At 46.2% G+C, this 9,796-nt stretch overlaps 1 protein-coding gene across 1 annotated transcript; it reads right to left on the reverse strand.

Moving 5' to 3' along the window:
- Positions 1–203: 203 nt before the first annotated feature.
- LOC119963142 (probable G-protein coupled receptor 139) lies at positions 204–6,889 on the reverse strand. The gene is made up of 2 exons (XM_038791844.1): positions 6,783–6,889; positions 204–1,075 (listed from the first exon to the last, which is right to left on the reverse strand). Exons 1-2 carry the CDS (start codon positions 6,862–6,864, stop codon positions 204–206), a joined length of 954 nt encoding a protein of 317 aa, XP_038647772.1. The 5' UTR covers positions 6,865–6,889.
- Positions 6,890–9,796: the final 2,907 nt, after the last annotated feature.

Below are 9,796 nucleotides of genomic sequence, written 5' to 3' on the forward strand. Positions count from 1 at the left end.
TGGATCTAGTCTGTCTCACTTGTAGTACACATGAATTGGATTCAATTTGAATTTGAATTGGCTTTTGGAGCAAGTATGAAGGTGGATTAAGGGCTTGCCCATCCACTCTGCACGTTAGCTTTGTAACTCTGAGAAAGGAATAAAATTTTAAAATAATTACTTTGCTGCCCAGTCTGAGTTTAAATTTGACAGATTTCTTCCCATTATTTAATGAACTTCAGGATGACAGTAAAGGGATATTTCACAGCGTTCATCACCTCCTCTCTGAACTTCCTCTGTGTGATTACGTAAATAAAAGTGTTGGTGCAGGAACTGGATAACTGAAGCATTCTTCCCATCTTATCTGTTACAAGGCCAGAAGTTGTCCAGACCCCATACAGTCCAGTAATTCGCTGAATCGATAGATATATGACACGTGTCACCCATAACAGGATAAAACTTCCCGTTATGGTGAAGAGTAAAACGATGGATCTTCTTCGATTCTTCATTTCTGGATCATTCTTCTCATCCCCGTTTCGCTGTCCCCTCAGCTTCCTGCGGACTGCACTGGCCATCAGGATGTGCCTGACGGTGAGAGTATTGAGCAGTAGGATCAGCACAAAGGGGAGCACTGGAGTTAAAATGCGGTCTGTCCAGTCGAAAACCATCCACACAGGATTATAGAAGTATTCGTACGATACCCGACAGTTGTATATTCTAAACTTAAAAAACACTGGAATTTTGTTTAATAGACTGAGTAAACACACAGTTATGATAACGGTGGCTGCAGTTTTCTCAGTGCAGTATTTCATTTTCAGTTTCTGGAAGCAAATGGCCACCATACGGTCAAAGGTGAAGGCGACTGTGAGCCAGACAGAGATGCTAACAACAGTGGAAGCAATGACTTCTCTGCTGTTACAGGCATATGGGGAGTAGTAGAATACAATGTGCAGCTTGAAGGGATTAACTTTTTCCAGTATGACCCGAATAATGACAACCAGCAGATCTGCGACAGCCATAGCCACCAGATACCAAGTGACTCCTTTGGAGAGACCACACCTTCCTCGAGATAGAGTCACAATTGCAACTAAGTTAGCTGTGAATTTAAAACATAAGGTAAAGCAAAATTGTCCAGTGAGGAGAGGCAAGAATATGAAGAGTAAATAGAGCAAATGATACAGTTTCCAATTTTACAACTCACACGAAAGAAACAGAGTGGAGACTGTTTCCCAATGTAAGTTTCTCAATGAAATGAAAATCACTTGTTGTCACGAGTGGGCTTCACTGAAGTTACTGTGAAAAGCCCGTAGTCGCCACATACCGGCGGCTGTTCAGGGAGGCTGGTACATGAATTGAACCGTGCTGCTGGCCTGCCTTGGTCTACTTTAAAAGCCAGCAATTTAGCCCAGTGTGCTAAACCAGCCCCAATGTAAATGCAATTGGAACAAAAAAGTAACTGAGATCAGGTTAAATTAATCTCAACAAACTCACCGGTGCACATAGAACATAGAACATAGAACGATACAGCGCAGTACAGGCCCTTCGGCCCTCGATGTTGCACCGGCATGGAAAAAATCTAAAGGCCATCTAACCTACACTATGCCCTTATCATCCATATGCTTATCCAATAAATTTTTAAATGCCCTCAATGTTGGCGTGTTCACTACTGTTGCAGGTAGGGCATTCCACGGCCTCACCACTCTTTGCGTAAAAAACCCACCTCTGATCTCTGTCCTATATCTATTACCCCTCAATTTAAGGCTATTTCCCCTCGTGCTAGCCACCTCCATCCGCAGGAGAAGGCTCTCGCTGTCCACCCTATCTAACCCTCTGATCATTTTGTATGCCTCTATTAAGTCACCTCTTAACCTTCTTCTCTCTAACGAAAACAACCTCAAGTCCATCAGCCTTTCCTCATAAGATTTTCCCTCCATACCAGGCAACATCCTGGTAAATCTCCTCTGCACCCGTTCCAAAGCTTCCACGTCCTTCCTATAATGAGGCGACCAGAACTGTACGCAATACTCCAAATGCGGCCGTACTAGAGTTTTGTACAACTGCAACATGACCTCATGGCTCCGGAACTCAATCCCTCTACCAATAAAGGCCAACACACCATAGGCCTTCTTCACAACCCTATCAACCTGGGTGGCAACTTTCAGGGATCTATGTACATGGACACCGAGATCCCTCTGCTCATCCACACTACCAAGAATTTTACCATTAGCCAAATATTCCGCATTCCTGTTATTCTTTCCAAAGTGAATCACCTCACACTTCTCCACATTAAACTCCATTTGCCACCTCTCAGCCCAGCTCTGCAGCTTATCTATGTCCCTCTGTAACCTGCAACATCCTTCCGCACTGTCTACAACTCCACCGACTTTAATGTCGTCTGCAAATTTACTCACCCATCCTTCTGCGCCCTCCTCTAGGTCATTTATAAAAATGACAAACAGCAACGGCCCCAGAACAGATCCTTGTGGTACGCCACTCGTAACTGAACTCCATTCTGAACATTTCCCATCAACTATCACTCTCTGTCTTCTTTCAACTAGCCAATTTCTGATCCACATCTCTAAATCACCCTCAATCCCCAGCCTCCGTATTTTCTGCAATAGCCGACCGTGGGGAACCTTATCAAACGCTTTACTGAAATCCATATACACCACATCAACTGCTCTACCCTCGTCTACCTGTTCAGTCACCTTCTCAAATAACTCGATAAGGTTTGTGAGGCATGACCTACCCTTCACAAAACCATGCTGACTGTCCCTAATCATATTATTCCTATCTAGATGATTATAAATCGTATCTTTTATAATCCTCTCCAAGACTTTACCCACCACAGACGTTAGGCTCACCGGCCTATAGTTACCGGGGTTATCTCTACTCCCCTTCTTGAACAAAGGGACCACATTTGCTATCCTCCAGTCCTCTGGCACTATTCCTGTAGCCAATGATGACCTAAAAATCAAAGCCAAAGGCTCAGCAATCTCTTCCCTGGCTTCCCAGAGAATCCTAGGATAAATCCCATCCGGCCCCGGGGACTTATCTATTTTCACCTTGTCCAGAATTGCCAACACTTCTTCCCTACGCACCTCAATGCCATCTATTCTAATAGCCTGGGTCTCAGCATTCTCCTCCACAATATTATCTTTTTCTTGAGTGAATACTGACAAAACGTATTCATTTAGTATCTCGCTTATCTCCTCAGCCTCCACACACAACTTCCCACCACTGTCCTTGACTGGCCCTACTCTTACCCCAGTCATTCTTTTATTCCTGACATACCTATAGAAAGCTTTTGGGTTTTCCTTGATCCTACCTGCCAAAGACTTCTCATGTCCCCTCCTTGCTCGTCTCAGCTCTCTCTTTAGATCCTTCCTCGCTTCCTTGTAACTATCAAGCGCCCCAACTGAAACTTCACGCCTCATCTTCACATAGGCCTCCTTCTTCCTCTTAACAAGAGATTCCACTTCTTTGGTAAACCACGGTTCCCTCGCTCGACCCCTTCCTCCCTGCCTGACTGGTACGTACTTATCAAGAACATGCAATAGCTGTTCCTTGAACAAGCTCCACATATCCAGTGTGCCCAACCCTTGCAGCCTACTTCTCCAACCAACACATCCTAAGTCATGTCTAATGGCATCATAATTGCCCTTCCCCCAGCTATAACTCTTGCCCTGCGGGGTATACTTATCCCTTTCCATCACTAACGTAAAGGTCACCGAATTGTGGTCACTGTTTCCAAAGTGCTCACCTACCTCCAGATCTAACACCTGGCCTGGTTCATTACCCAAAACCAAATCCAATGTGGCCTCGCCTCTTGTTGGCCTGTCAACATATTGTGTCAGGAAACCCTCCTGCACACATTGTACAAAGAATGACCCATCTAATGTACTCGAACTATATCTTTTCCAGTCAATATTTGGAAAGTTAAAGTCTCCCATAACAACTACCCTGTTACTTTCGCTCTTTTCCAGAATCATCTTCGCCATCCTTTCCTCTACATCCCTAGAACTATTGGGTGGCCTATAGAAAACTCCCAACAGGGTGACCTCTCTTTTCCTGTTTCTAACCTCAGCCCATACTACCTCAGAAGAAGAGTCCCCATCTAGCATCCTTTCCGCCACCATAATACTGTCCTTGACTAGCAGCGCCACACCTCCCCCTCTTTTGCCCCCTTCTCTGAGCTTACTAAAACACCTAAACCCCGGAACTTGCAACAACCATTCCTGTTCCTGCTCTATCCATGTCTCTGAAATGGCCACAACATCGAAGTCCCAGGTAACAACCCATGCTGCCAGTTCCCCTACCTTATTTTGTATACTCCTGGCATTGAAGTAGACACACTTCAAACCACCTACCTGAACACTGGCACCCTCCTGCGAAGTCAAATCTGTGCTCCTGACCTCTATACTCTCAATCTCCCGTACCCCAAAACTACAATCCAGGTTCCCATGCCCCTGCTGAATTAGTTTAAACCCCCCCAAAGAGCACTAACAAATCTCCCCCCCAGGATATTGGTGCCCCTCAGGTTCAGATGTAGACCATCCTGTCTATAGAGGTCCCACCTTCCCCAGAAAGAGCCCCAGTTATCCAGAAATCTGAATCCCTCCCGCCTGCACCATCCCTGAGGCCACGTGTTTAATTGCTCTCTCTCCCTATTCCTCATCTCACTATCACGTGGCACGGGCAACAACCCAGAGATAACAACTCTGTTTGTTCTCGCTCTGAGCTTCCATCCTAGCTCCCTAAAGGCCTGCCTGACATCCTTGTCCCCTTTCCTACCTATGTCGTTAGTGCCAATGTGGACTACGACTTGGGGCTGCTCCCCCTCCCCCTTAAGGACCCGGAAAACACGATCCGAGACATCACGTACCCTTGCACCTGGGAGGCAACATACCAAACGTGAGTCTCTCTCGCTCCCACAAAATCTCCTATCTGTGCCCCTGACTATTGAGTCCCCAATTACTAATGTTCTACTCCTTTCCCCCCTTCCCTTCTGAGCAACAGGGACAGACTCCGTGCCAGAGGCCCGTACCCCATGGCTTACCCCTGGTAAGTCGTCCCCCCCACAAGTATCCAAAACGGTATACTTGTTACTCAGGGGAACGACCGCAGGGGGTCCCTGCACTGACTGCTTCTTCCCAGTCCCTCTTACAGTTACCCATCTATCTCCAGTCTTTGGTGTAACTACTTCCCTGAAGCTCCTATCTATGACCCCCTCTGCCTCCCGAATGATCCGAAGTTCATCCAGCTCAAGCTCCAGGTCCCTAACACGGTTTTTGAGGAGCTGGAGTTGGGTGCACTTCCCACAGATGAAATCAGCAGGGACACTGACGGCGTCCCTCACCTCAAACATTCTGCAGGAGGAGCATTGTACTGCCTTCCCTGACATCACCTCTAGATTTAAAAAAAAACAAGAAAAAGAAAAAGAAAGGAAGAGCTTACCTGATATTACCTCAAACCCTGCTCCCGCTGAAAGGTAAGCAAATTTAAAGGCACTCACTCACCTTCACGACAGGCCCCTGCTCTCGCTTCCCAACCACCGTGGGGTGGGGGGGTTGGTTAGAGGAGGAGGTAGGGTGGGAAACACTCACGAAGTGTTTTGGGTTTAACTGTCACTTGCCAACAGCCTCTCCACAAACCACCTTCAACTTAGGCTGACCGCACTGCACGTATGCAAATTTCCCCAGAACAGCTGATCAGTAGCTCTGCTCTGCTGCCCTCTGCTGGATGATTGCCTTCACTCAAACTCCTCAGGTCTCCTTCGCAGATTCACCTTCAACTTAGGCTGACCGCACTGCACATATGCAAATTTCCCCAGAACAGCTGATCAGTAGCTCTGCTCTGCTGCCCTCTGCTGGATGAGAGGGTGAGACTGGAGGGTTTCTATATTCAATTTCAGGTGCTTGGAATGGACATAGGATCGGATTGGCTGTTGAATCAGTTGAATAAGCTGGAGTGAGCACATGGATGACTCATGAATCCAATAATGTGTCACAGCTCATTACTTGTCAATTCTTTCAGAGCATTCCGAGAAGGTAGCAAATTATACGGCAAATAATTCACATTCTTTTCATTACAGAACACACCCTCACAATCAACTACAACAAAACAGGGACACACACAACACTGAGACTCTCCTTGTATTTGTTAGCCGAGTCTCAGTGGCAGCACACACACATTTGAGACTGAGAATTGTGGGTTCAGGGGAGAAGGGGGTAGCTGTCCTGGACAAGGTGAGCTGCAGAAGGTATGTTATGAGAGAACTACAGAAATATGTGAGTTCAGGGGTGGGACAGGGGGAACATCAGGGTGTTTCAGACTAGATGACAAACGCCACATCAGTGATTACATTTCAAAGGTCTTTTATTGCTTGTAAAGAGCTTTAGGATGCCCTCAAGCTGTGAAAGGAATTCTATTAATGCAATTTTTTTTCTCTTACATAATACATTGGGAAGAGACAGCAAACATTTCAAACACATTCGGAGAACATCTTCCCACTTTTGTTCCATCATTTCAGGAAACTGCATCCACTAATATAGGTGTATAGAGAGAGATGGAAAGAGGGAGGGATCACAAATACAATATCCTCACTGAAACCTGGAGAGAAAGTCAATCAATAAACACTTGGTTAGCTAGGATTCAATATCCAAAATAAATCATTGCCTGAAATCAAATAAAGATCAACATAATGTGAAATCATAACTTCAAACATACAACTATGTAACATGCCCCACACTAACAAGTTCCACTATCAGAGCAGTCAACCACACAAGGTTATAATAACTCACATAGAACTCCAACCACTCCAAGAATGCGATAGAAAATGGGTTCGACATCATTGAGCAGAAACAATAGATCCACCAGACGCATGTTCTGTGATGAACGTTATTGTCCTTCAGTTTTCACTGACTCTCTGAGCTCACTCACTCAGTGGAGCCCTTTTTTAATACAGGTGAGTGACACCCACTGAGACCATGAGGATTATGTAAACATTGTCATTATTTCCAGTGAGAGTAAAAAGGTTATCACCATGCGTGAAAACTCAATTAGTTAAATAAAAACAGAATTGTATTATTTACACTTGATCAACACCAGCTCCAGACCTGGAATAGAAACACCATGGAACTGAGAACAGAAAATAAGCCATTCAACTTCTCATACCTGCTCTGGCTATTGAAAGAATGATCCACTCACTTCCATTTTGATTCCCGGCTTGGATCACTGTCTGTGCGGAGTTTGCACTTTCTCCCTGTGTCTGCGTGGGTTTCCTCCGGGTGCTCTGGTTTTCTCCCACAGTTCAAAGATGTGCAAGTTAGGCTAAATTGCCCTTAGTGTCCAAAAGGGGTAACTGGGTTACAGGGATAGGATGGAGGTGTGGGCTTGGGTGGAGTGCTCTTTCCAAGGGGCGATGCACTCGATGGGCCGAATGGCCTCCTTCTGCCCTGTAACTTCAATGATTCACCCCTCCTTTCCCCATTTCCTTCTAATAACCTTCTAAAAATCTAATAACCATAAGACATAGGAGCAAATTAGGCCATTCAGCCCATCGCGTCTGCTCCACCATTCAATCATGGCTGATATGTTTCTCATCCTCATTCTCCTGCCTTCTCCCCATAAGCACTGATCCCCTCATTAATCAAGAACCTATCTTGAAGACACTCCATGATTTGGCCTCCACAGCCTTCTGCGGCAAATAATTCCACAGATTCACCACCCTCTGGCTGAAAAAATTCCTCCTCATCGCTGTTTTAAAGAATTGTCCCTTCAGTCTGAGGCTGTACCCTGTGGTTCTAGTTTCTCCTGCAGAGAGAATGTCCTCCCCACATTCATTCTATCTCGGCGTCTCCGTATTCTGTAAGTTTCAATGCGATCCCCCCTTGTCCTTCTAAACTCTATAGAGTACAGACCTAAAGTCCTCAACTGCTCCTCATTTGACAAGTCCTTCATTCCGGAAATCATTCTTGTGAAACTCCTCTGGACTTTTGCCAAGGCCAACCCATCCTTCCTTTGATATGGCACCCAAAACTGCTCACAATATTCCAAATGGGGTCTGACAAGAGCATTATGAAATGAAAAAAATGAAAATCGCTTATTGTCACGAGTAGGCTTCAATGAAGTTACTGTGAAAAGCCCCTAGTCGCCATATTCCAGCGCCTGTCCGGGGAGGCTGGTACGGGAATCGAACCATGTTGCTGGTCTGTTTGGTCTGCTTTAAAAGCCAGCGATTTAGCTCAGTGAGCTAAACCCGCCCCAGCTAATATAGCCTCAGAAGTACATGCCTGGTCTTGTGTTCCAGCCCTCCCAAAGTAAATGCTAACATTGAATTTGCCTTCCTAACTGCCAACTGAGCCTCCATGTTAACCTTATAAGAATCCTGACAAATAGAACTCCTCAGTCCTTCATACTTCTGATTTCCGAAGCCTTTTCCCATTTAGAAAATAATCTAAGCTCGATTCTTCCTACCAAAGTGCATAATCTCACACTTTTCAACATTGTATTCCATTTGCTACTTCTTTTTCTCCCACTCTCCTGGACCATCCAGGCCCTTCTGCAGCCTCCCTGTTTCCTCAATACTACCTATCCCTCTACATATCTTTCTATAAGTTAGAAACTTAGGAACAATTCCCCCAGTTCCTTCTTCCAGATCATTAATGTACATTGTGAATAGCTATGGGCCCAACACTGACTCCCATGGAACCCCACCAGTCACCGGCTGCCGTGCTGAAAAGGACCCCTTTATCCCCACTCCCTGCCTCCTGCCAGTCAGCCAATCTTCTATCTGCACTTCTGTACGTTCTCCCTGTATCCGCATGGGTTTCATCCGGGTGCTCCAGTTTCCTCCCACTAGTCCCGAAAGACGTGCTAATAGGTAATTTGGACATTATGAATTCTCCCTCTCTTTACCCGAACAGGCGCCGGAATGTGGCAACTTGGTATAGGCCTGGTCGAGCCTCCACATGGATTCTCCTTTCCTCCATCTACTGGTGAGTCTGGATGGGCTTCTCCGGGTTGGGGCTGGTCTCCTGGTGGTGGGGGGGTCGGGGGGTGGAGGGGGGTTGTGGGGAGGTGGGGTGCGGGCCGGGATCGCTTCATAGGCCGGGTCGGGGTCTCTGGGAGCTTGGTCACTTACTACCCGAGGTTGGGGTCGGAGTTCCACGTTGGGCCTCTTCCACTTCTCGGTCAAGGCCAAGGTCGGGTTGCTGGAGGAGTTTTGCTGGGTCGATTCAGGTCATGTAGCTGGCCCATGGACAACGGAGGATCTATAGATGTATTAGTAAATATAAAAGATAAAGGTTAGAGATTATGTCAATATTAAAATTTAGCTTTAATTGGTTGGTCCGGCTATAAGAGATGTAGGAAGAGCATCTGTGTGAGAGAGCTCGCGGGAAGTCGCCACGCACCAGCGCCATCTTGAAAACTACAGCTGCAGGTACTAACGGCTCATGTCAAGCTTCGTGAATGTTGTTCCATCGCTGAGTTTTGCATACAGGTCCTCAGTGCGCGGGACTGGGTGACGGTCAAGGTGTGAGACCCAGTTTACCATCTAGATAGTCAGTCAAGGGTGTTGTTACAATCTCACACCTCCACCCCGTGGCTAAGAGCTAGTCTGGTTCAGTCAGACAGAGTAACCACACTTAAGTTAGCAGAGAGTCGTACTCACAGAGAACTGTGCTAACTGTGCTATTAGTTCAATAAACCTGATTGAACTAACTTCAAGATCTAAGCTGCATCCAGTTGCAGCCAGTGTTATACCAGTGTACCTAACACAACACCTAGGACCCTGGAGCTGTGAATCAACAGT

Source organism: Scyliorhinus canicula, chromosome 1 (assembly GCF_902713615.1).
Source record: "Scyliorhinus canicula chromosome 1, sScyCan1.1, whole genome shotgun sequence".
Classification (NCBI taxonomy): domain Eukaryota; kingdom Metazoa; phylum Chordata; class Chondrichthyes; order Carcharhiniformes; family Scyliorhinidae; genus Scyliorhinus; species Scyliorhinus canicula.